At 39.4% G+C, this 27,238-nt stretch overlaps 1 protein-coding gene across 3 annotated transcripts in view; it reads left to right on the top strand.

The window, feature by feature from the left end:
* LOC121926104 (inactive pancreatic lipase-related protein 1-like) overlaps positions 1–25,351 on the top strand; it is a 26,604-nt gene extending 1,253 nt beyond the window's left edge. The window contains exons 3-14 of one of the 3 annotated variants that reach the window (XM_042458746.1): positions 1,846–2,000; positions 2,220–2,345; positions 4,243–4,377; positions 8,049–8,157; positions 10,967–11,086; positions 11,173–11,292; positions 14,179–14,297; positions 15,937–16,069; positions 17,613–17,724; positions 23,007–23,070; positions 23,306–23,409; positions 25,225–25,337. In XM_042458746.1, the coding sequence (XP_042314680.1) occupies positions 1,846–2,000; positions 2,220–2,345; positions 4,243–4,377; positions 8,049–8,157; positions 10,967–11,086; positions 11,173–11,292; positions 14,179–14,297; positions 15,937–16,069; positions 17,613–17,724; positions 23,007–23,070; positions 23,306–23,409; positions 25,225–25,288 (1,361 nt within the window). In that variant the 3' untranslated portion in view covers positions 25,289–25,337. Of the gene's footprint in view, positions 1–1,845; positions 2,001–2,219; positions 2,346–4,242; positions 4,378–8,048; positions 8,158–10,966; positions 11,087–11,172; positions 11,293–14,178; positions 14,298–15,936; positions 16,070–17,612; positions 17,725–23,006; positions 23,175–23,241; positions 23,410–25,224 lie in introns of all 3 variants that reach the window. The other 2 variants (XM_042458745.1, XM_042458744.1) reach the window with 2 other exon arrangements.
* Positions 25,352–27,238: the final 1,887 nt, after the last annotated feature.

Genomic DNA, 27,238 nt, shown 5'->3' with positions numbered 1-27,238 from the left:
ATAGAGAACTGACTGGCCACCATGTGAGCAGAATGATGGATGAGATAGCTCTTTGGTCTGATTCACCTTGACTGTTTCTAGGTTCTCAAAAGGAAGAGTCGATATTTAATCCCTCCACCACAGCCATTTTCTCCAGAACATTCCAAATGTGTGTTCCCAAATGGATGAAAGAAAGAAAGAGCATGTGAACACATAATCAATGGAATGTAAAGTTCAGGTTTCAATGAAGAGAAATCCCTCAATTCACCAACCAGTAATATCCTTATTTTCATTGATTAAATTAGAAACCTTACATTACCTTATCAGACATAAGTGTCTTTTTAGCAGAACAGAAAGTGGTGAAAGTTGAAGCTGAGGACACATAGGCCCGTTCCGCACGGGCGTAATAGTACTAGGGTTAGAAAGGGGCGTCCCTTCCGGACGCCCCAACCCTAGTACGAATCGAGCCCGTACAAAATGCTGGCGCCCGTTCCACACGGGGGCCACCATGACTACGTCACCACCGCACCGCCTCCAAACGAGGCAGCGCGGTTGTGACATCATCACATCGCGTGAGGGCACCTTGAGCGCCCTTTCCACAGCGCGAGAAGGAGCGCCAAAATGGAGCTCCTTCTGCGATTTGCATCGCTGGCGCAGCCTTTAGACGGCTGCCCCAGGGACGCAAGGTAGAAAGGGGCCGAGCGGTCTCTTTCTCCTCCTTCCCACCGCCACTGGGTGTCCTTTGGGCATGATGCCCAAAGGACACCCCTTTCCAGGCCGCAGGGAAGCGGCCTTTTGCCGCTTCCCCGCAGCCTGGAAAGCAGCGGATCGGGGCCTCGGAGGCTGCTGTTCTGGCTGCTGAGGCCCCGATCCGGCGGGGAAAGGGGCGGTCTGTAACACGCTTTAGAAAGCAATCTTGGAAGTATGTGTGGAAAAGTAGGAAGTTTCTTTAATTTCTTGTCCTCAAACAATTATAAGACCTTGTATGAATAAGAAAGGCAGCCCACTGCTCAGTTTTATTAAAGCAGAGAGTCATGTATCTCAAATGGATCTTGGAATTCCAAATTTATTTTCCTCATTAGTAATGTGGGCAAATGCTAATTAAATATGCCTCACTCCTAAATAGTAGAAGAGTGTAAGGGTTCCTTTCTTCAGCTGGACTATTCAACAGCCATGTATTGGATGCAAACTGATTCTAGGACTGATCTATCATTAATTAGAGTGAGGCAGTTGTCTTAGGAGCCACCTTCTCCTAGATGTGATGGCGGATTCACTTTCTTTGCCAGTCTAGTTGGCTTTTGTATATGGAATAGAAAAGGGTGCCATTTCTTCACCTCAGGCAGCAAAATGTCTTATGCTAGCTCTGACTGCCGTCACAATCACAAACTGTGTAAGTCAACCCAACTTTATGTTATTTTTAAGAGTTCAGGACATTCCCCCCTCATCCTATGTTTTGATCTAACTATAAATGTATCCAAAAGTGATTTAGTGTAAGTACTGCCTCCTTTGATGCCAGGGTCAAATGTACATCACATTTTTTTGCAGAGGTGTTCCCCCAAGTGTTGAAAAGACCGCTGTTTGTCACAGCATATGTTTTTTCCCTTCCCTAAGTATCCTCAATTTGTGCTTGGTCATTTGAAAGTAAGAATAGTATGTGTCTCATGAAGCATGTATCTCAGAGGAAATATAATTGAAAAAAAGGAAAACTGCCAAAATGACTTGATTGTAGGGAATAAGCAGAATATTAAATAATGTCTTGTTATGTTGACTCAATGTTGACCATACTTGAGCAGAGATATATAAATGGACAGCATATTAACTCTTCCATTACATTGGTGATTTGATTATTTGGTCGACATTTTTTAGGTAAAGAAGTCTGTTATGACCGTCTGGGCTGCTTTACAGATAATGTACCATATTCTGGTACTACAGAACGGCCTATTTCAAAATTACCCTGGACACCAGAGAAAATAAACACCCGCTTCCTTCTCTATACTAAAAAGAACCCTAATAACTTCCAGGTAAGACTTCTTTCCAGCTGTATATTGCAAGGTTTCCCCATATACTGAACAGCAGGGGGAAAATGTGCTTGTATTTGAAAAGAAATACTAGTATGCATATATTCACGTTCATAAGACACTGTTTAATAAAACAAAGTATGTTTCAAATCTTATGAAATGACTTGAAGGCATAGAAAAATAGCACAGAGAGAAGTAAAGCTTATTTTAAACCTTTCGCAGGAAATCACTGCAGTTAATCCAGAGACTATTGGTTATTCGAATTTTGATACCAACAAGACAACTCGTTTTATTACCCATGGTTTTGTAGATGATGGTGAAGAAAACTGGCTTTCAGACATGTGCAGGGTACAGTATAATGTAATATTCAAGAAATCGTTCTGAAATCAATTCATATCCAGAAAGGTAACCCCGAAATTTATTGTGGGTTTTTTGTGTGGGAACGTACCTTTAATTGTGATTTTAGAACTCATTTTTCCAAGGCAAACAGACCTATATTCCTGGAAAGACCTAAAGGACACCGGATCCAATACCTTTCAGTCTAACTAGATCTGTCACACTGTACTGCTTTTAACGCTCTAGTTCTTAAAAATGTGACATGCTTAAAGGGGTGCAGTAGGTTGCTGCTAAAGAACCCACAAGCCTTTATTTGTACCATTTGCACACACACACACACACATGCATACACACACATTATTTGCAAAACATGCCATTACTTCCTATTAGCTTACTGGTTCATTCCCCCCAAAGATGTTGACCATTCCATGGCCAATGAGCATACTCAGTTCCCAATGGGATGTTTTAGGGAGTGACTCTCTTAGGTGTTCTCTCTCTCAGTGCTGAGGTAGGCAAGGCAACTGCAGGAGAAGAAAGAGGTAATTTTCCTGTCTGCTTCCCTAGCAAGGGCTGCACTTCTTCAATTCCTGCAAAAAAAATCAGGCAAAAATGTGACACAAATGCAGTTCCATTTTCACTTCTTGTCCCCTCCTCAACTCTTACTTTTAATTAATTTAAGCAAGTTCTGGAGGCTGTGAGGTTCAGTAGTGTTTTAAGATATGGAAGTGTCTGGGGATTACAGGGGATTTTCCCACTGGGGCAAAAAAATTAAATGTAGGACCTGGGGGCTTTGAGGGCTTAGGATGGCTCACACTTTCCCCATCTCACCCAAATGATTAAAAAATTATCTCTTGAAAATCTTGCATTTCTTCTGAGCATGCTCATACTCCTGTGTGAATGGGTAGTGACCTTATGAATATGTAAGGTTTGGTGCTCATTTCCAAAGATCAGTAACATAAGCAAAGAAAGCATGAAATGAGTCCTGGTGAAAATGTCTGAAGCATACTTTTGCAAATACAACTACAGTATACTTCAGTTATCAAAGTTGATATATTCCTGGGCATTAATTCTGTAACAGAAAATATGGTACTAGAGGCAGAAATAACACTGAAAGAATAGAGAGAGGTTCGTACTCCACAGAAAAGAAGAGCAATTCATGTTTCAGAAAACTTTTATTCAGAACTAACTACAGTGGGCCTTTGGTATCCAGTGGGGCTTAGTTTCAGGAACCTCATAGATACCAAAATCTGTGGATGCTGAAGACCCATTGAATAAAATGGCATAGTAAAAAGGTATATCTTATATAAAATTGCAAAAACAAGATTTGCTTTGGAAATTTATAGATTTAAAAAATATTTTCAATCTGTGGATGCTTAAATCCATGGATAAAAAAAATCTGTAGATAAGGAGGGCTGACTGTATATGCATATGTGAAATAAAACAACTATGTTGGGTGAGCTGTATAGAAGAAAACAAAAACATTTTGAATGTTCTAGAAACCACTTGAAACTTTCATCCAAAATGCATAAGGATGATTTTTCCCCCCTTTCCTTTCCTTTTTCTTTTTTCTTTCCTTTCCTTTTTTTTTTTTTTTTTTTTTTTTGGCATGCATTATTTACTGCAGGCATACTTCTGCAACTCAACACCCAAATGTTGTGTTTCTCCAGGCCCCCTTCACCATTCTCCCAATGCTGATGCTGCTAAAAATGTCCAACTAGACAAAGGATAAAAAGGAAAAGGGGGGAGTGTAAAATGACTTTGTAAAAAAGGAGCTACTTTATCAGAAGTTTTGTCAACTGATGTATAGCTGTAATGCAAGAGATGTAAACTTTAATATATAGAGAAAGTCTAGAAATCGTGGTGGCCAAAACTGTTCTCTCAAGTTTTGTTTTTATTCTGTTTGTATCAGAGAATGTTTACGGTCGAAGATGTGAACTGCATCTGCATAGACTGGAGTAGTGGTTCTCGATGTCCCTACACCCAAGCAGCAAACAATATCCGTGTGGTGGGAGCTGAAGTGGCTTATTTTATAAATGTCCTTGTGGTAAGGGAGGTTCCAGTCACTACATTACAGTTATTGTAAGTCTATCAGCTACTGGAAAACTTCCAGGATAAGAAAGAATAACTTATTTGATAAAGTTTGGGGGAAACCCCACTGAAAAGTTTCAAGTCTCTGTCTTCAATTATCAAGTTGAGTTGCAAGTCCTAGTCAAGTCTCAAGTCTCAGTGCCAACTTTAAGAGAGAGAAAAGGGGGTGAGGGTGGAATTTCAATAACTAGAAAATCAGGTAGACAAAATAGGGTAAAAAAGAAAATCATGAAGAGGAACAGTAAACCTGTTAGACAATGTGCTTGAGGTGGCTGGATCATTCTAAAGCTTTTCAAGACCTTTAGAAGTCTCCTTCAATATTCAGCAGGGACAGGCTAGATGCTGAGTAGACCTAAACTGACTCTCTTTTTCTCTCATGTACGTATTTAGGTGTGTGTGTGTAGACTCAATTTCACAATTAAAAAAATGTTGTGCCTACATGCACTCAGCTGACCTCACCACACACTTCCAAAGTCCTCATTTGGGGAGAAAGGGAGTGAAGGAGCCCCTGAGGATTGCAAAGTGGTCTTAATAAAGCTGTGCCTTGTGTGTGTGTGTGTTAGTCCAACATGTGCTGGAGTTGGATTAGCAATGCCTCCCTCTCCATTGCTGGCTCACTCTTCTTCTCTCCACACTTGCTAGTCCTGCTCAAAGAGTGGGCTATTACGAGGATTTGCGGCGAAGCAGGTTCACCTGCTATGTAAACCAACCACTGAAGTAGCTGCTTGCTCTCTTTCTCTTCCTTCCCTCTCCACCCTCTCCTGCCCCACCTGCCTCCTTCCACAACCAGTTTAGCAAACGGAGAGGAGAAAACAAAGTCAAGTTGGCCTGCCTGTTACAAACCTCCCCAAATGTTTTAAAGCTCCATGAGAGCTTTAACAAGAGAAGCAGGCCCAGGCAGGCTGTGAGAAGCAGAGCAAAATTTGGAATGCAGGAGGTCAGCCTTCCAAAGTGATGTCAGGTGTTGGCAAGTGTGCATCAGCTGCATGCATGTAGATTTAAAAATTGTAAATTTGAATCTAAACACACACACATGAGAGAGAGAGAGAGAGAGAGAGAGTCAGAGTTAGATGCACACTTTATCCAAGCAGCAGCCAGACACACTCAAGTGCAAATTTACAGTGATATATATATATATGGAGGAAGAACATGAGGAGAATTAGTACCAGCCTCAGAGAGATATAGGTGCATTACAAATGCGCCAAAGGGGAGTGCTAGGGTTAGGAACCAGTCCATAACTAATGGCGGCGCCCGTCCACAGAGTGTCCGCACGGCGCATGGCAGAAGTGACGCCGCAAGTGCGCGACTAGCGCCTTGCAGCGTCTCTTCCGGGTCGCAGGAAGGAGAGTGATTTTCACGCTCCTTCTTTACAGCGTCCGGGAACTGCGTCGTTTGGCTGCTGTGGTTCCCGGATGCTGCAACCGGCGGTGGTCTGTAACCCACCTGAGAGACCCCGTGGAGCTGTTTATTGCACCATGCTGCGGCAGCTGCTTGGGTTGGCCCCTTGTTTGGATTGCTACTGCTGTTGCTCCCACCAATCGCCTATTCCACATTAGCAGGCGTCTTTCCCCCTCCCTTGCATTTGCTGTTCCCTGCAAATCCCACTCCCAAATGGCAGCTTCTTTTAATTCCCAGTGATGGTGCCTCCTCCTCCTCCTGCCAAACAACTTTTCCCCTTGAATTCTTTGTTTGTGGGTGGGGGGACCATAAATGTGTACCATTTTTCCTGCACACTGGAAGAGCTCAAGCATGTCACTCACTAAAAATATACAAGTCATGAGCCGAGTCAAGTCAGTCTAATATTTATTATCAAGTCAAGTCCAAGTTGAGTCACTGAGGTGACTTGAGTCCAACTTGAATCTGAGACAATTGACTTGAGTCTACATCACTGGTAAATGCACAGATATTTTACACATTGTTTAGAAGGAAAATATTGTTTTTCTATTTTGGTAATTTATTGAAATCTCATTATGGAAATTCTTGGAAATAAAATTACTTTTAATAGTTATTTTTATACCACTATCTGATGTTAGAAAGAACACCCTTTTGCCTTTCAATGTAGTTCAAGCCACAGTTTTACCTTAGTGCCACTAAAAGATTAACATCAGGAGGCAGTTGGGGTAGGAGTATAATAGCCAGAGATCTTAGTAGCAATCAGATTAATAGAAGGACTTCCTAACAGTAGATATTTTGCTTTTGTTCTCACTCTGTCCTAATGGGGGACAGCTGCAATGGCCCCGGCCTGCTCCTGTCACTGGCCTCTCCTGCATCTCCATCCCTGGCCAGTCTTTACCAGCTTCCCTGGCTTCCTTTCAGCTTCCCCAGCTTCCTTTTGGCTTCCCCGGCTCCCTTTCGGCTTCCTGGGCTTCCTTACCGGCTTCCCCATGGCCAGGGAAGCTGGGAAGGAAGCCACAAGGTAGCTGGGAATGGAAGAAGGTTGCAGAGAAGCTGGGTAAACCAGGAAGGAGGTTGCAAGGCTTCCCTGTGACCTTGTTCCATTCCCAGCTACCTTGTGGCTTCCTTCCTGGCTTTCCCAGCTGTGGGAAAGCTGGGGATGCCAATAAAGAAGTCACAGGGAAACCAGGGAAGCCGCAAGGAAGCTGGTAAGGACTGGACAGGGATGGAGAGGCAGGAGAGGCCAGTGATGGGAGAAGGCTGGGGCCATTGCAGCTGCCTCCCATCACTGGGAGCGGATTCAATTCCACATGGTTCACATTTGGGCTGAATCGACTTATTTGAATATAAATCAATTCAGCCCAAAAGAACCTGAAAAAGCCAGCATCTTTTTGATGCGAGTTAAATGGGCTAAAAGCATGGCCCCCCTTTCCGAATCGCTTCAGTGATTCCGATTAAGTGGGAGTCATGCTCGTTTTAAACCAGATCATACTGAATCATGATCCAGTTTAAACAGTAGTTGGAATGGAGCCAGGGAGTCAGTCCAAGGGCAGGTTTTGTATTTAGGTAGATAGGAGGATGACTTGTCTCCGGTTCAGAAGTAACCAGAGGAAACTTCATATCCTGTGATAATGGTCTGAATCTATGATCTGTTTAAAGGGCTATATTCACACTCCCTTGTAGGATGCAGGAAGCATCATAATAAGTTCAGGGTGTAGTGTCTTCCAAAGCAAAGTCCATATGGGCCTGAACAGACAGGCCAAAATAAAGCTGCTTCGGGTAACTTTGCAGGTACGCTGCTTAAATGACACATACAGCTTAAGAGGGCAGAAGCAGCACCAAAGCTGTGCTCCGGTCCTTAGGTCTGGAGCATAGCTTTGGTGTGGCTTCCGGCCTCTTAAGGTGCATGCTTCATTTAAACTGCATACCTCCAAATTAATCCAAAGCAGCTTTATTTTGGCCTGTCTGTTCAGGCCCGGGTCCATAGTTAAACATATGGGGAGGGAGTTACAAACAGGATCCAAGGAAAAGGTAACAAACCCAAAGTGACTTACCTGAGCAATCCCTACATAATCATTCCATAGGTTTTATTAAGCAGCAAAAACATCCCACCCAAAATCTTATTATATCAAGTTTGGCCATGATGAAATGAGATGCAAGCTGAATGGAAGGTAAAACACAAATATAGCTGCCAGTATATGTTGTTTTCTTTATAATTGCTCTTACCATTAGGAAGATTATGGATACTCTCTATCCAAGGTTCATTTCATTGGTCACAGTCTTGGGGCACATGTTGCTGCTGAGCTGGGGAGAAGAGTACCAGGAATTAAAAGAATAACTGGTAGGTGAACATAATGGAACACAAATCTGATATTACATCAAGCACTGATGAAACTGAATCTTATCTAGAATGCTGTACTGATAATTTTAATGTCTACTTCTATTGAAATAAGAGTGTAATGAACAGAAGATTGTAGTACATTTTGGTATGAGTAGGCATTAGCTGAAATCAGTGAATCATTTAATTCCATGTATCTGCTCCACTGGAGCTAACAGCTGGATGTAAGGTATTGTGTATACCCCAGTCATCTACAGAGTTGCATCTGAGAACCCAGCAATGTTACTCAGCCTTGTAATTTTAAGAATGGGCAAGATCTGGCAGTTATCTAAAGGGATAAACATACCACCTGTGAACAGTCCAATTTATAGTCTGGGACTGGTGGTGATGATTGTGGCTTTTGGTTCTGTTGACTAGAAGGAATGCTTTACCATGTAATCTTCAAAAAAGGTAATGAAATTCTTGGGACACGTCAAGTGGTGCTGAATAGCTCAAATAGAAACACTATAAACTGAATGAGTCCTAGTAGTTAATCAAAACTTCAGTAGACCCATTGAATCAAGAATTGATAGATGAGTCAACATGTAGGTAAGTCCCGTTGACTTGACAGGTTTATTCTAGTTGGAACTGATAATAGGAGTCATCCTATATTTTTCTGTAGACTTCATGTTTGATATGATGTTTACTTTCATGTGATAAATAATGTTTATATGGGTTTTCAGATTATGCTTTTAGACCATAGTTCTATTAACAGCACTTAATGGACACCTATGTACCTGATTTCCATGAGTTACCTTACATTCATTTGTAGCCTGCTCCATAGCTTTCTCTTGTCCACATGGCATTAATAGAAAATATTTTTCTTATTTATTTATGGTATTTATACCCCGCCCTTCAGTCCTAAAGGCTATCAGAGCGGCTCTCTTTGCACAGATGGCACAGTTCACATTGGAACAGTGGAAAATTTCTTATCTCTATGTACCCTTTCTAATGTCCTTGTATTGGAAACCCCCATATGTTAGGGATTAAATATACACACTACTGGGAGGCTGAGAGGCAGATATCTTGGTTGCTTCTCTTTTCTCTATATTTGCTATCTTTTATTTGCTATTAACAGAAAAACAAAGGTCACTGACAAATCAATACATTCCAGTATTTTCGAAATATTTTCCGTTCAGATCTGATCTGTGCTGACTTTAAAAACAAAAATAAAGAAGGTGGGAAAAAGTGTGGTTGTGATACCATCCTGTCAAATCTTGTGATACAATCCTGTCAAATCTTGTTATTGAGATTCTGATGCTTCCTATGCCTGTAATCAAAAGGATCCTGCTTTCTGGTTGCAGCCTAGCATTGCTTTCTACTGAGACAAAAACAGGCAACCTGATAAATAGTCTATATATTCTTGCTTGAAAAACGTATCTTTCTTGTCAGTTTCTGTTGATGCAGCCAGGGGAAGGTGAGCTTCAGGGAAGCAACAAAGTTCAGTGAGTAACACAGACAAGTGTCTGGGAGAAGTAGAGGAATCTTGCATAAATAGTAGAGTGCCAGAGCAGATGGGGAGGAAAAAGTGTCTCAAACTTGCTTTTTTCCAAAAGTGGGTCGAAACCCCGCTATTTTCACGGTCCGCTCCCAAGGTGGGCCAAATACCTATGGGCAGACTTCATGGTGTAGTGGGCAATTTTTTGTTGCCTTCCCATAGTGCATGTGCAACATTGTACAAACACACAGGAGCAAAGATGTGCATTTTCTGGGCCAAGCTGGACTGTCCTGGGTTCTTTTTGCTCCATTTTTTAGCCTCAGATCATGGCTTTGCTCCAGTTTCCACCTGCTTTGGAGGTGTATGTCATATAAATGCCCTACCTAGAAGCCACTTTATTTTGCCAGTCTGTTTCACCCCAGAGTTATGGGTGTTCATGTGATTCTGCACTGGCCTCAATGTGTCTGACAGGATTCCTTGCTGAGTAGAAGTGCAACACTGCTTTGATAGAAATCCTCTTGGGTATTTAATCGGTCATAATACAATAGGTGCTTGGTATTCACTGGCATTTGGTTCCAGCCCCCACCTCACTCCATGGAGATCAAAATCTATAGATGTGCAAGTCTCATTATATATGAGAAAGTAAAATGATGTCTCTTACCTAAAATAGTAAAACTAAGGTATGCTTTTTAGAATTTTTCTTTTTTGAAAAAAAAATTTTTTTTCAAGCTGTGGATGGTTGAACCAATGCATGCAGAAGCCATTATATTTGGGAGAGATGTGAAGGACCCATTTAGTACCTTGCTGTGCAACACCCTTTCTTATGGCTAAATAGTGCAAGCTGGAGGATGCCTGGGCATACTTTCATGGTTAGTCAAATGGCTGTGGGGCTATATGCCCTCTAGCTGTTGCTGTGTAGCCAGGGGGAAAGGAGCAGCCTTCACAGACCTCCACAGAGTATTTTGGATGTCCAGGAGGGTAAAGCAATTGAACACCAGGCCATTGATGGTCTGGTCCTCAATCCAGATTAGTTGCTGGGGTGCATTATTGGATTGTGCAGCCAATAAAAGGGCAATATTCAAGGAGGTACTGATGTAACCTTACCCAATTTCCTTGAAAATATTTGTGCTGGCATAGCTAGAAATTTCTTATACTGGCATAAATTTTACACTTCAGTGGCAGACTGGTGCACTCCACTAGCACTCCAGTAAGAGCACTGACAGTATATGCATGTTTTGATATTATTTCAGTTAACTGTGGTTCAGTATTGTTAGTCTACATGTCTTCATCAGCCTATCCTAATAGCTATACATTTTAAAAAGTGTGTCTTTACAGGACTAGATCCAGCTCAACCTTATTTTGAAGGCACACCAAATGAGATCAAACTGGATAGAACTGATGCTGAATTTGTTGATGTTATTCATACAGATTCAGCTCCAACCATTCCATATATGGGTAAGTTGACTATAGTACATAATATCTAATAATAAGTATGTGATCTTTCAAATTCATCCTATGTTTATCTGGTACAAATGTTTCAGGCTTTGGAATAAGACAAGCTGTGGGACACCTTGATTTTTATCCAAATGGAGGAGAATATATGCCAGGATGTAAGAGGAATGCACTTTCACAAATAGTAGACATTGATGGTATCTGGGAAGGTATGTGTTGCAAAGACTTATGCTGAAAGTGAAAATTTTCAATGGGTATTGATATTGCAGTTGTGCCAAAGATGTAAATGGTTAGAACCAGTCACTACAAAAACCATTTATTTTCTCTGGAAGCAATAGGACCTATTTCCATGGCTGTTACTACAGGCTTTAGAAGCTATGGAAGCTATGATGCGCAGATCATGTGTACTTGATTTGCAGAAGAGGGGTTCTAAAAATGAAAACTATAATAGTTTGAATCTATTTTAAAATATTTTTATTTTTATTATTAGAATATAACAAAACTTAAACCGTAACAACCACAACAAAAAACAAGCTCAAAGGTTACATAAGTCGTACACTGCATGCATCCTTCCCTTACTCTCCCCCGTTATTAAAGCAACCAAACAAAATATCATCATCAACAACTACAACAAAAAACAAAGCACCAAAAAAACCCTCAAACAAAATTTAAAAAGACTTCCCTGTTAGTGATACTTAGTGCTTAAACAATAAATTCAAACTATTTTGATATAAGATCATTATTTTTCCCCACTTCTGACTTATATATTCCATAACCCAGTGATGATGAACCTTTTTCACAGACCAAGTGCCCAAACTGCAACCCAGACCACACTTATTTATTGCAAAGTGCCACGTCCCTCTGGTTTTCTAGTAAGAAACTCTGGCAAACTCTGTGCTAGGGTGACAGCATGTGTGCCCACAGAGAGGGCTTTGAGTGCCACGTCTGGCACGCGTGCCATAGGTTCGCCATCACTGCCATAACCTATTCCCAACTTTGTACCAATTTCACTGATTACCTTCTTTCATAAAACACATCTCTACTAATTTCGCCAGCTAATCTTGATTTGTAGACATAAATTCTTTTTTCCAATTTCATGCATATACCATTCTGGCTGCTAATATCATATAATACTCTTGCTTTTTGTTGGCTTAATGCTTCCTATATCATACTTATTAAATAGATATTTTGGATTCATTTGAAATTTTAAACCTAACATTTCTTCAATTTTCTAATGTATAGAGAACCAATATTTTTTGGCCTTTTTACATGTCCACCATTGATGGAATAGTGTTCCCTTTTCTTCCCTACACTTTCAGCATTTAGCATCTAGTTGTTATACATCTTTGATAATTTTTCAGGGGTCAGATACCATCTATAATGCATTTTATACACATTTTCCTTTATATTTTGTGCTAGGGAGATTTTTATTGTTTTTTTTTACAGACTTTTCCCCATATTTCAACCTCAATATTATAACCAATATTCTTAGCCCATTGTATCATGGGCGGTTTACAGACCGTCCCTTTGGGGCGGCCTGTACCCGCCCCTTTCCCTGCTGGATCAGGGCCTCAGCTGCCACAGCGGCAGCCTCTGAGGCCCCAATCTGCTGCTTTCCAGGCCGCAAGGAAGCAGCAAAAGGCCGCTTCCCCGTGGCCCAGAAAGGGGTGTCCTTGGGGCTTCATGCCCCAAAGACACCCGACAGCGGCAGGGACAAAGAGAAAGGGGCCGCTTGGCCCCTTTCTGCTTTGCATCGCTGGTGCAGCCGTCTAAAGCCTGCGCCCAGCGACACAAAGCTGGAAGGAGCTCTGTTTCGGAGCTCCTTCCAGCACCGCAAAAAGGGCACCCCAGGCGCCCTCGCACAGCACCAGCACGTCACTTCCACACCACTCCGTTTCGAGGTGGCGCAGTCGTGACGTCCCAATGGTGGTGCCCATGTAGAATAGGCACTGCCATTTTGTACGTACTAGGTACGTACTAGGGTTAGGGCGTCCGGAAGGGACACTCTTTCCTAACCCTAGTACATATCTGGTACGTACTTTGTGCGCGTCTGGAACGTGCCATAAAATCTTTAATAAATTAATCGTCTGTCTCCCATTTTAATAGTACTTTGTACATTTTGGACAGTACTTTTTGATTCTCATTGACTAATATTTTTTCTCATTCCATCATTTCCCCTTCCCAACCATGATTTTTAATCTCAGTTTTCAGCTTCTCCCTCAGTTTTCTATATAATAGCCACTGACATCCAATCCCATTTTCTATGAATTCTTCTTCCGTTATTATCCTAAATTGTTCCTTTTGGCAACTAGTTAGATCCCCAAATTTAATCCAATTGTCGTTCATGAAGTTTTCTCTTTTATAGAAAGCTTCATGTGGCGATATCCAAGTCGATATGTGTAGAGAACATATTTTCTTATATATCTTCCATACATTAAGCAGAGCCCTTCTTATGAAGTTATTATTGGTATCCTTATTGGCTTCCTCTTTACTAAACGATAAATAGGCATGCCACCCAAATTTCAATTCCTCGCTCTCGAGATTTAATAAACTGGTACTGTGCGCCCATGTTATACAGTGGTGCAGCTTACGTAGCTTCCAGCATATGCTGGAAGCCTGCACCAGAAGAAGCCTCGGCGTGCCAGGAAGAGGTGATGGGGCTTGACTTTACACGTTTTTCTCCTACGCGGGGGGTGGTGGTGTCCGGAACAGATAAAGGAAGGGTGCACTGTATTTTTTAAGGTAACCCACTCTTTTAGCCACATTAGACATGAAGCTCTATAATATAATTTTAAATTTGGTAAACCAAGACCTCCCCTCTCTTTAATATCTTGTAATATTTTCATGTTTATTTTTGGTTTCCTTCCTGACCAAATATACTTTGAATATATACTCTGGTTTTTCTTCAGATTGTATAAATCTTTTGCCTTTTACAATTTGGTCATATTCTTAACAATCATCATTGTTTTGTTTTTGTTAATTTTTAATTTTGAAACATACTCAAAGTCTAATTTATGTTTGATTAACTTTTCTAAACTTTCCTTTGGTTCTTCAAGAGACAATCTATATCTATAAAAGCAATTTCTTCTCCACAGGAACCCGGGACTTTGTGGCCTGCAACCACCTGAGGAGCTACAAGTATTATTCAGACAGCATTCTGTATCCAGATGGGTTTTTAGGTTACCCCTGTGCTGCATACAACTTATTTGAAACAGTATGTAATATTGCCTCTTAAAGAAATAAGCAGTTGAAAGTAGTGTTTTGGCTGGCTAAGTAGCCTTGGCACTATGCACATGTAAAGAAATACTGTGAGTCATTCATGAGATCAGTCCTCATGTTTACATAAATTCTTTACCCATTTCCTCTCCCATTGTATGCACCACTTAATTGATAGTTTCCTCATTTGCAGCAATTGCAGTTTAAACTGCAGTTACAGCTGAAATGGCAAACCATGGTTTCTGTTTGCTGTCCAAAACAGCATTGCATGCAAAGTTTGTATTTGCCTACCAACCCAGAATTGGACACGTTGTTTGGAAAATAATAGTTTCCAGTTGTACTTTGGGTGTAGGTGCAAACTGTAGTTAGGCATTTAGGATATAACTGCAAATGATTGTTCCTACAAATCAGACTTTAATTATTAAACAGAGTATATGAAAGGAAGAATAAGCACAATGAAGCTCCATTGTGTTATGGCAAGCCACAAGAACTGACCCATTCTAAGATACAAATGTGCAAATTGAAATTGGAAACTTGTAGCTATGGTTACTGCAATGGTAGCGTAATGCTGGGCAGATCCAGCGAGGATTGAAGACAGATTATATTAGCATTTTTTTCTGAAAGCTGACTGTCTACTTCTTCCGATGTAAACTTACTGAGATAATATGCCATGATAATTTTCCATAAGAACGGAAAGACATGTATAGTGTAATTTTCATCTTAATGACTTGTGAAGAAATTGGAAACATTGTATCCCAAATTCTGATGCTGTTTGGGAATCTGGGAATTACAGTCCAAAAATATCACTTTTCATAGCTTTGAGCTTTGAACATGTGCAATATGTGTTAATGATTACCTTTAAAGTTCTACATGGCTTGGGTCCAACCTATATAAGGGATTGTCTACTTCTGTACAATCCGCCCTGCACCCTCAGGTCCTCTGGAAGGAATTTATTAGAACCCATAAAAACCAGAGTAACGGCAACCTCCCAGAGGATGTTGTCTGCTGACGCTCCCAGGTTATGGAACACCTTGCCAGAGGAGATGCATCAAATAACCAGCCTAGACAGCTTCAAAAAGCTGTCAAGACAGATCTCTTCCTGCAGGACTTCCCAGAATAGTTCAGTTTAATTTCTGTACTCTCCCTACTTTATGTAACCACTGCCTCTACTAGAAAATTGCTATCATTTTAATAGGTTGAATTTTTAAACTGTATTGTATTTAATCCTGTTTTAAAGGGGGGGGGGTCAATTTATTTATTGAGAGTATGTATTATTCCAATATATTGTAGTCATGTCAGCTGCCTTGATTGCTGCAGCAGAAAGATGGGGTATAAGAATAAAGTTGTTGTTGTTGTTGTTGTTATTATTATTATTATTATTATTATTATTATTATTGTCATATAATATGGATTACTGAAGCAGGGGATACATTGATGTCTAGGGCAACCAAACTAGTTCTTGGAGATGAGGAGCATTGCATAATCAGGGTTTAAATAACAAAGGCTCTACAATGAAAGTGCAAGAGAGAAGTCCTTTCATATTACTGTGTAGTTTAACTTTCATTATTGTACTACATGAATCATGAAAGAAATTCCTGCAATGATGAAAGCCATTTTTCTATGTTTGCTTTTATCAGGGCTGCTTCCCATGTCCTACAAGTGGATGCCCTAAAATGGGCCACTATGCAGATCAATATAAAGACCAAATCACCTCCTCATCAGGATTTATGAAGCTTTATTTGAATACTGCAGATGCTAAGGATTTTGCCCGTAAGTTCCCCTTTATGTGTTTAACTTATCTGCTGTAGTATACTGAAAAGAGGAATGTAACCTGTGCTGCTTCTGTCTCAGAGATGAAACAAGTTGTTTGGGATAAATATTAATGATGAAATTAGGAGACATGTTTTCTGCAATACTCCAGCATTATTGCATTTGTCAATATAAAGGAAAAGTATTTTAAAATATTATTGCTTGCATCATCAATCGGTATGAATATGTTGCAGTCTAAATCTCATTTGGTGGAAATGTAGAATTCGTATACTCATGATGGAAATGTGATAATATTGTGGGTTATTGGATAAAATAGGGTATGATATTCGGATAGGGTTATGACAGGATATTCTATCCACTTGAGATGACTGAATATCTTATTATGTTACCTAAAGGGTTATAGATGTTCCAACCATTACGACTGAGTAGAAAATCTTCAGCCCATATCTCAATCACATCAAAATGATTGTTACAGCCACTCTGTGTAGCTGACTAAAAGGGAATGGATGGCAATCTTGCACCCATTTGGCTAGGAGTAAGCCCCACTGAATGCAATGCAATGCAATGCAATGCAGTGTACTTTTGTGAAGATATATACAGTATGAAAGGTCCTTTTACACAGCAGGTTTCTGTATAAACAGATCAGAAGCAGCCCATTTTGGTATGTGTGGAATAAGTTGTGGATAATTTATCTACACTGCAGTCACATTCCTGTCTGCGTTGAAAAGAAAAGGGCAACAAATGTGCGCATAGCAATTTTACATCACTATCAACACATGACATCATCGGGTGCAAAGACTATTATTAGCTAAGGCAGGGCTGGACAAAGTGCAGTCTGTGGGCTGCATGTTGTCCACCAGGGGAATTTATTGGGGGGGGGGACAAAGAGAGGTAAAAAAATATATCTTTTTTGCAAAAAAAATAATCTTATGCTCCAGACTGCCCCAGAGTGCACTCTAAGAGATGTGGAGGGCATTTCCACCAAGTTTGTAGGCCCCTTGGGAACTCCAAGGGTCAAAAACATTTTTGCAGAATTTTTCAAAAACATTTTTGCCCTCCAGTGCTCCAAAATATCCACTGGGGGGGTGGAGGCATTTTCCCACCATATCCCCCCCACCAGCAAACTTAGGTCCAGGAAAGGCCTTTTTTTGAAACTCAAAGCATGGTGAAAATGCCCCATGCCTCTTAGAGGCATTTGGGGGCAATGAGGTTTTGACCCAAGGTCTCCTGGGGCTAATGCAGCCCCCTCACATTCCACAGTTGATCACCCCTGAGCTAAGGGATGACATAAGGAACAATTATATATTCTGATGAAATCATTTTGCTCAGAGAAAATATCAACATGTTTTAAACAAAGGGGTGGTATTTGATAATATGTTATATTATAATCCATTGCTAAACTTCACCTGGTCTAAATCCATCACAGAACAAAAATATCTGAATTCAAAACACACAATTAAGTGAAAGTAAAATGCATTAACCTTGAAACAGTAATAGGAAAATGCTTCACTAAAACCAAACCATTTCAATGTGTGTTGTACAGGTTGGAGATATAAATTATCAGTTACACTATCTGGAAAGAGCAGTGTCCGTGGATACATAAATATTGCTCTGTATGGGACAGGTGGGAATACAAAGCAGCACCAGATTTTTCAGTAAGTTCAGTGTCTTTGGAAAATTATAAATGTTAAATATAAGTTACTGCTTGACATTTCTACCTCTTTGAGTTTCTATTTCTGAGTCTTTTCAAGATGATTTGACAGGGCTTTTACTTTCTTTCCTGTGTATTATTTGTTTTAATTTATTTAATTTTTATCCCTCTGTTAATATGAGACCTAAAGAATCTTGCACCTTGAAGCATAAACTAAAACAATGTGATATAAAAGTATTAAAAGCATTAAACAACAAATCGATTAAAAATTATTTTTAAACACATTACATATTTCAGAAAAACTCCTCTATTATACATCTTTCTACTCCAACCAATTAAAGGGCGGAAGGCCTGTTTAAATAAACCTTTGCTTGCGCATGAAAACAGAGTAGAGAAGGGGCCAGCTAGGAGGGAGGGAGGGAGATCCAAAAGCTAGGAGCAGCCACTGAGAAGACTCTCTCCTTTGTCCCCATAAGATGAACTGTTAACGGTGGTGGCATGAAAAGAAAACCTCTTCCAACAGCATAAAACTCAGGCAGTCTCATAAGGTGGTCATTTATTTCATAGAATTATAGAGTTGGAAGAGACCTCAAGGGCCATCCTGTGCAACCCCCTGCAGTACTATTTTTCCCTTTGCAGTCAACTATTCATTTCGTCCAGCCTGTAACATGTTTTAGAGCTGTAATGCAGATTTAATAGCAGGTATATATTAAATTCTTTTTTAAATATTTCTGTACTAAAACATTTTCCTCCTGACTGAATTTAAAATGTTGGCTCTATACCAAGGGAGAGAAAACTGCTGAAACAGCTAGCCCAAGACATTTTGCTGTCTGAGCTGGAGCAGAAAAAGATGTGATATTACATAGAATTACCAAATTTAGTTTGACACCTGAGACAGAAAATCCCACTAGCACCTTTACCTCGCTAACAATCTGATGCTTGATTATGTCCAAGAGTAGTTCTTGCCCAGGTTTCAGGCCTGGCTATGGAACAGAAACTGCTTTGGTCGCCTTGGTGGATGACCTATGCAGGAAAACTGAACAGGAAAGTGTGTCCCTGTTGGTTCTACTGGGCCTCTCAGCGGCTTTTGATATCATTAACCATGGTATCTTTCTGAGTCACCTCTCTGGGATGGGGCTTGGAGGTACTTACAGTGGCTCCATTCTTTCTTGGAGGAGCATTCTCAGAAGGTGGTGCTGGGGGATTCTTGTTTGACTCCTTGGCCATTGGCCTATGGGGTCTCTCAGCATTTAGTCCTGTCTCCTATGGTTTTTAACATCTACATGAAACCACTGGGAGAGGTTGTCCACAGTTTTGGAGTAAGGTGTCGCCTGTGTGCTGATGATACTCAGCTCCATCATTCCTTTCCACCTAATTCCAAGGAAACTGTTCCTGTCCTAAACCAGTGTTTGACTACTGTAATGTATACAAAAAAAGCTGCCAAGCTGCTCCTAAATTTTGCTGCCCTAGGTGGCTGCCTTGTTTGCCTATATTGATGAGCAGGCTCCATCCCTGCAATCCTTTTAGTGGCAGATAAATACATTCTTATTTTTTTAATTGTTTTTATTAGTTTTAAAACATGTGAATTAAAAAAACATTTATCAATCACTCCAAATAACACATATCACATAAAATACATGACAATATCATGAATAATAAATATATTAACAAAAACAGATTTCTCACATTCTCCATTTGTTACTTCCAAACTATCAAACTAGCTCTTATATCTATCTCATATACTTTCAAACATCTGTTAGTTAATGCATATTTGTTGTTCAACTTATACTAATCTCAGTGTGCTCGTTACTTAGTCCATCAGACCTCATCTAAGTCAGATAAATAATACAAAATTGCCTTAAATAAAATAAAATAAAAATCGCTGGAGTTTGTATCACTTCTCTTATTTCTGGTTTACAACTGTTATAGCTTTTTGGATAAACCACAATAACTCCAATTAATCTATATCTGTCCCCAATGTTCCCTTATTTCCCCAACATTTCCAGAGATATACTATTAAGTTATTCCAATTTTCTTTGTACAGATTCGAGGGTTCGTTCCTAATTCCTCTTGATAGTTTGTCTAGTTCCATCATGTCCATTCATTTGAATATCCAATCTTCTTTGGAAGGCATTTATTTTGATTTCCACCTTTGGGTGTATACTATTCTTGCAGCTGACAACATATAAAATAATATTTTACCATGCCTTTTTTCTAGATTGTTCTACTATGTTCAATAAAAAGATTTCAGGTGAGAGCTTAAGAGATATAGATATAACTTTGTTAATCTAAAAAAAAATCAATTTCCAAAACTGCTTCACTTTCTCACATGCCCAACACATATGGTACAGTGAGCCCCGTTCTTTCTCACATTTCTAGCAAACATTGCTAGAATTATTATACATTTTGCTTATTTTTTTTCTGGGGTTAAATACCAACGAAAAAAATCTTGTAGTAATTTTCTTTAATGTTTTGACTACAAGTATAGTTCAATCTTTTTTTCCAGGTATATTCCCACTGATCTAATTCAATTGCAAAACCAAAGTTCTGGGACCATCTAATCATATTTTCTTTAATAATCTCTTGCTCTGTGTCAACCTTTAAAATACAACTATACAATCTTGCTAATGGAGATTTCTTATTCGACATTATCTCTTGCTCTACGTCTGATTCAGAATTCCCAATACCGTATTGCATATTGTTAATAAGAAAACACTCTCTTAGCTGCCTGTAAAAAAAACATGTAATCTCATAGTTTTGCTCAATCAGTTTCTGACAAGTTCTTATCTTATAGCTCATGCCCTCTAGATGGGTTAGATCCTTGTAAGTAAGCCAATTTGCATCCTTTTTTGGATTATATTTCAAAAAGCCTCATGTATAGATACCCAAAGAGGAATTCTAATACAGACCAACTTTTTATATTCCTTCCTCACTCTCATTAAGGAGTACCTTACAAAGTGATTATTACAGTCTTGATTTGCTTTAATCTTATCATAAAACAGATAGGTGTGCCAGCCAAATCTCAGGTTCACGCTTTCCAGATTCAGAAGATCTTCATCTTTTAGAGTAAGCCATTCTTTTACCCAAATCAAGCATGCTTCTTCGTAATACAACCTGAGATTTGGCATCGCAAGCCCGCCTCTCTCCTTTGCATCTTAAAAGTATATCATTCTTATTCTCGGCTTCCTCGCCTTCCAAACAAATTTTGAAATCCTTTTTTGCCATTCTTTGAATCGTAAGTCCTTTTTAATAATTGGAATTGTCTGAAACAGAAAAAGAGATTTTGGCAAGATATTCATTTTTAGCACAGCAATCCTACCCAACAATGATAGATTCAATTTTTTCCAATTCTCTAGGTCCTTTTTCATGTTATTCCATAATTTGTTGTAGTTTTAACAAAAAGATCCGAGTTCTTATCTGTAATCATAATACCTAAATATTTTCCTTTTTTGCTTAGACTAAATCCAGTGATTGATTCCAATTCTTTTTTCGCAAATATAGTCATATTTTTAGTTATTATTGCTGTTTTATCCTTATTTATTTTCAGTCCTGAGATAGATTCAAAATTCTTAAATTCTTTTACTAATTCTCGAGCATCATGGATGGGATCACTAAGCATTACTAATAAATCATCGGCAAAGGCCCTTGTTTTATGTTTGTTTCCTTTAACTTTTATCCTCTTAATATTAGAATTATTTCTAAAGTTTCGGAGTAAAACTTCCATGATTAGTACAAAGAGTAAGGGTGACATGGGACATCCTTGTCTTGTACCTTTACAAATATTTATCAAGTCAGTTCTCTTGCCATTTATATTTACTCTAGCTTATTGTTTCTGATATATAGCTTTCACCCATTCCAAAAAATTATTCCCCACTCCCAGCTCTTCCATAACACAGAATAACAGTTTCCAAGATACATTATCGAAAGCTTTCTCAATATCAAAAAAGAAAGCTGCCATTTTCTTATCTATATGAACTTTGTGGAATTCATCCAAATCTAAATAATGTCTGATATTATCTTTAATGTATCTTTTAGGGATAAATCCTCTTTGGTCTTTATGTATCAGTGATGTTATTATTTTTTTCATTCTTTCAGAGAGAATACTTGCGAATAATTTATAGTCATTATTTAACAGGGAAATAGGTCTGAAATTCTTGACTTCTGTTAAATCCCTGTCTTCTTTAGGAATCACTGAGATTACCGCTTCCTTCCAAGTTGGGGGGAAATTATCTTGATGTAAGTTATTCATCAACTCTCCCAGGGGCTAGATTAATTCTTGTTGGAATGTTTTGTAGTACAATGAAGAGAAACCATCTGGGCCTGGGGCACTATTTGCAGAGGGGCTTGTAGCCAGGGGCTTTCGTTTGCGGCTTGGCTCTCACGGCTCCCTCTGCTCCTTTCGGACTCCCTCTGAAGTTTGCATTCTGGTTCCCTGCAGAGGGGAGTCTTCTAGAGGTGGGAATTGAGCCTCTGTGAGGAACCCTCGAACCCCCCTATGGCAAGGGAGTTTGACACTGGTTTGGTGGTAGAATTTGTAAACCGCCAACCCGGGGTAAATGCCTCAAAATGAGAGGTTTCAACGGAGCTGTGCAAAAACCTTCCTCACACCTCCATTCACCGGCCAGAAGTCCCGATAAAGACATTCTTATGCTGTGAGGCCTTTTCAAGCTGATAAGGGTTGGGACTTAAATGTTGTGCATTTTAAATTTTAAGGTTTGTATTTTTAACATGTTAAATTTTAATTCAAAACTGTTTTAACTTTTTTAAATGTTTGTTTTTTAAAATTTTATAGTTATACATTTTAATATTGTACTGTTTTAAACAGTATTGTTTTTAAATTTGCTGTTAGCTACTTCGAGTCTCTATGTTGAGAGAAAGGTGGGACATAAGAAAATTAAATAATAATAGTAATAGTAATAATAACCTTCAACACAACCCAAATGACACAGCTAACACAAACTGAAATTGACTTCCCACTTTCCTAACTTAAGAATGTTAACACTCAGTATATATATCTTCTCAAAAATACTAAATTTTTCATTCTATTTCTGACCTAAAAAAAAGAAACAAAACAAAACTGCCCTTTTCAGCTCTGGGCAAAAGGAAATGGCTACAACATCTTCTAGCTTGTGTGTTCTTCATTAATACCTTTGGCCCTCTTGATGCCTGACAACACCCTTTCGATCACACTTTCATGTTGCTTGGGGCACAGGTCCTAGTTTTCATTTGTGAAAATTTGAAGGGTATGCAATATTGATGACTATCACATGTGTATTTTTCTCCAAGGGGGAAGCTCCAGCCAGGCAGTACACATACCGTTTTTACTGATTTAGAAATCAACCCAGGAACAGTAACTAAAGTTAAATTCCTTTGGAACAATGATGTCATAAACCCAACCTTCCCCAGACTGGGAGCTGCAAAAATTCTAGTGCAAGATGGAGAACATGGACATGTGTATGTATAACTTATTTCATTAAGAAAAGGGAACCTCTTCACGTATATCATATTCTTTCTTTCCAAGGGGGAAGCTCCAACCTGCTGAGAGTTATACCAAGCTAATTGATGTAGAACATAATGTTGGAAAGGTTACTAAGGTTAAGTTTCTTTGGAACAACAATATCATAAATCCAACTTTGCCTAAACTGGGAGCAGCAAAGATTACAGTACAAGATGGAGAAGATGGGAATGTGTATGTATAATTTTGTTTTTTGTTAAAAAGAGAGAGACAGAGAGTACCATCCACTTATTTATTAAACAGATTCAGGTATTTTGGTTCGCTATGTTGGGGGGGGCATTTTTGCTTTTTTCATGAAAAGATACTAATTAGCAGTGTGTTGTCAGTGCAATATAAATGCTTTTTAAAAACCCTCATTAATATATTAGCAGAGCAATCCACCCAGTGAATGAAGGAGAGATCTGCAGATTAAGAAATTGTTTTCTCCAAAGCCATGCTGGGCTTGTAAAGCATAATGGGAGGATCAGAACAAGGGAGGGAGGAACAGCACTTTTCTTCCTCTCCCTCTCCTTTTTTGTAACATTCTCTTTACTTTTACAAATAATCTCTCTGCCATTTTTTTAAAAAAATATAAGAGATATTGCCATTTCCAGAGCTAGTTACATTTTTCCCCACCTTCATGTCCGTGTCAAAGAATGGAAGAGTAGTGACTGGAGCCAGTGGCTGGAATCCTGTTGGTGACAGATATCCAAGTAACCCTAGGTTATTAGAACATTGTGTTTTGTTGAATGTTGTGAATGAAGTATTAAATACCTTGAATAGTCCTGTAAATTGGGCTGAGCAGCTTCAGAGATTCTGGGTCTATTTTTCACTATCTCAAACCTACCATCATCAGCTCCTCCAAGTGGATCTATACACACACACACACACACACACACTGATATACTGTTGTTTTGCTTTGTTGCTATAGCAAGATATGAAGGGGCATGCCTTGTTTTAGAAGAGCATCATGACTTTGGAGGCTTTTGGAGATATGTGACTCTTTCATTTTTTTTACACATATACTTTAGGGTGACTAAGGGATTCTGGGCACTGCAAAAACAGCCCTCAAAGCTAAAGGACCCATGGACGACATGATAACCATACCTAATATAAACTCAAGCCTTATCTGGATCAATTTCAGACATCTTCACAGAATATCCCCCAACTGTCAGTTCTGGAGTTCTGGCAATAGTGAGGCAGTCACTTCCAGTTTTGGAAAAGTTTGTGTGGGATTAGAAAGGATGAGGAACAGGCCAAAAATGCCTGGAAAATATTGCTTTCCATTTAATGACCGGAATGTGGAAATGTCTTATTTTGGGTGACTGTGGGTTAAGCTCAGAGTCATTTTACAGTAGATCCATTGCGATCACTGGGACAATGTACTCATGGCTAATTTAAGCAATGATTTCTGTGGGTGTACTGTTTGACTGACAGTCTGGATCCATTCTAGTGCACTCCTAGGCATGCCAGTTTGTCACCAAGTCTTGCTGAGCTCAGTAGGAGACATGCCAAGTAAGTGGGTGTATGTAGGATAGCAGGCAGAGAGATTTCTTTGGGAGGTCATCTTAAATGTGTTTTTTTTTCATGCTGTTGTAGGCAGTTGATGAATGAAATTAATGAACAAATTATTTAAAATCGTGATTAAAATCACAGACTAAATATGAAAAAAGGCCAGAATCCTGTTGGTCTACTATACCGGTGTAATTATACCAGCATAGGCAGTGGCAGCACAACAAAAAAGTGAGTGAGGAATGTACCAAGGTCCTGGAGAAATAGGCTGCCTGGAGCCACCAGATTTTGTTTTCCCTTGCCAATGCAAGGAACCAACTCTGGAATAAATAATGCAACTACTAGTTTAGTGTGGCAAGAGGGTTCTGGTCAAACTAAGCTTATAAGATGTATTATTTTCTACCCATATACAATACACAAATTAAACACTTCTTTAAATTGGAATGGAATAGTTTTAATACATGTAAACTAATATATGTGATCTTTTGAAATTCTCAGGTACAATTTTTGTGGCAGTGACACTGTGAGAGAAGACGTTCTTCAAACGCTGACACCATGCTAATATGCATAAAAGGCAAGGATCTTTATTCAAATCTTAATTAAAAAGTGAGTTTCTGGCACCGCGGTCAGTATCAGATCTGTTATTACTTGCTATGGTCATTGTTCTAAGAAGTGAAGGAACAAGCAATTTGTAAAAAAAAAAAGAAAGAAAGAAAGAAAGAAAGAAAAAAGAACAGCAGCAATTAATTTAGCATGAAGGGCTCAGATACATATTTACATATTAGCTACATTGTTCAATGGCAGTAAAATATAGGGGGATATGAGTAAGTATAAATCCATTCCAATCTCATGGGAACATGTGTGTAACAAATTCATTAGAGCAGCACAAATTCTTGTACACAAAATGAAATGGTTGGCATCCTCTTAGTGGCATAGACATGTCTAAGTTCCTCTTAAACATGTTTATTATTTTTGAGGGCTCTGTTGAGGTTAGTATTGTCTTCCTCCATTTGCAGTGTCAAGAACCGCTTCTGGACCTACTAGACAGCCTGTGAAGGCCTGCTGGTTGCATGTCCATTTCAGGCCTTGTGGGGGGTGGGGGACAAGATTGTTGCCAGATCTGAAGTGATTACAGCAGCACTGAGACCTCTAGAAGACCCCAGCTAACCTCAACATTTCACATCTATAGGGACTTCTTCATCCTTCCCTCTCATGTATGGGTTTCAAGTGGGCTTCAGATGCCGTACAGTAAGTTGTGGGAGATTGCGTATGGCTGAGCCCAGCATCAGTCTGCATGTGGAACTACTACACAAGGCTGAGCCATATAGGTTTGCAGCCATGGCATTTATCTCATCAGTTTGCTACATGGACATGTAGAGGGCATCATTATCAACTAGGAGAGCTGTGTATGAAGCACCAGCTCCAAAAACAATAACTACTGCCTTGCTAGTTTGTGCTAGCAGTATAGTTACAACAATTCTGGGCTGTAAATCTTCAATTATTTCAGAGAGGGATAGTTTTCTCCCTAATGTAGGACAAAAAAAATATTCCTCTGCAATATTCTCCCCATATTCAAACATCATGAAGTGTTGTGTGCGAGTTGTTCTGCTGACAAAAACATGTGTTCTTGTGCAAACCCCAGCTTTTTTCTGGGGGCAGGGGGGTGTTGCACAAAAACCATGTTTTTTGCTGCATAATAATCCCTACACAACACTTCACAATATTGAATACCAGGAGAAGACAGTGTAAAATTCTTATTGGTCTATCCTTCCTGATGGGGTTTTTAAATTGCCAGATAACCCATTTTTCTCACTGGGAACAAATAATTGTGACTATACCCTACTACAATTCAAATCAGGCATATAGATTTATGCATAAATAATTGCTTTCAAATGGACATGGAAAATATGCTGAGCAGATGGACAATGTCTTTATTCAAATATAGCTTGATATGCACATTTATCAGCATTAAATAATTTTATATAGAATGCACATTTGAATTCACCCCTTTATCTGTATTATACCTTAGTCAGTCACTATCTGGGGCAGTTGCTCTCAGCATTGTTTATATCACTACATTGTTCTGAGGATAAAGTAGGGAGGAGGTAGGCCACATATGCTGCCTTGAGCTCATTGGAGGAAAGGTGAGGGATAACTATGACTGAATGACTGACAGAAATAAATACAACAGGTGTAAGAAATCTGGAGTGCAAGGGCCACACACAGATAAAGTTTCATGCAGAACTTTATTTCCAAACCTTATCCCCTTTCCACACTAAGGCCACAATCCTCTTGGTGACGTATGCAAGACAACTGCAGTGTAAGTAGTTTTTCAGGCATTTTGCAAGGAGATATTCAGTGCCTTCTTGTGCAATGCGATTCCCACAGCTGTACAACAGCAAATGGATAGCAATAGCAAAGCTCTGTCAGAAGACTCCAAGGTGCATCTTATCCTGTTTAGATGTTGTTACACATCTCGGGGAAAGAAACAGCCTTCTCCCTCCAGAATGCC

This window comes from Sceloporus undulatus, chromosome 3 (assembly GCF_019175285.1).
Source record: "Sceloporus undulatus isolate JIND9_A2432 ecotype Alabama chromosome 3, SceUnd_v1.1, whole genome shotgun sequence".
Classification (NCBI taxonomy): Eukaryota; Metazoa; Chordata; class Lepidosauria; order Squamata; family Phrynosomatidae; genus Sceloporus; species Sceloporus undulatus.
This window is presented reverse-complemented; position numbering and strand designations above follow the sequence as displayed.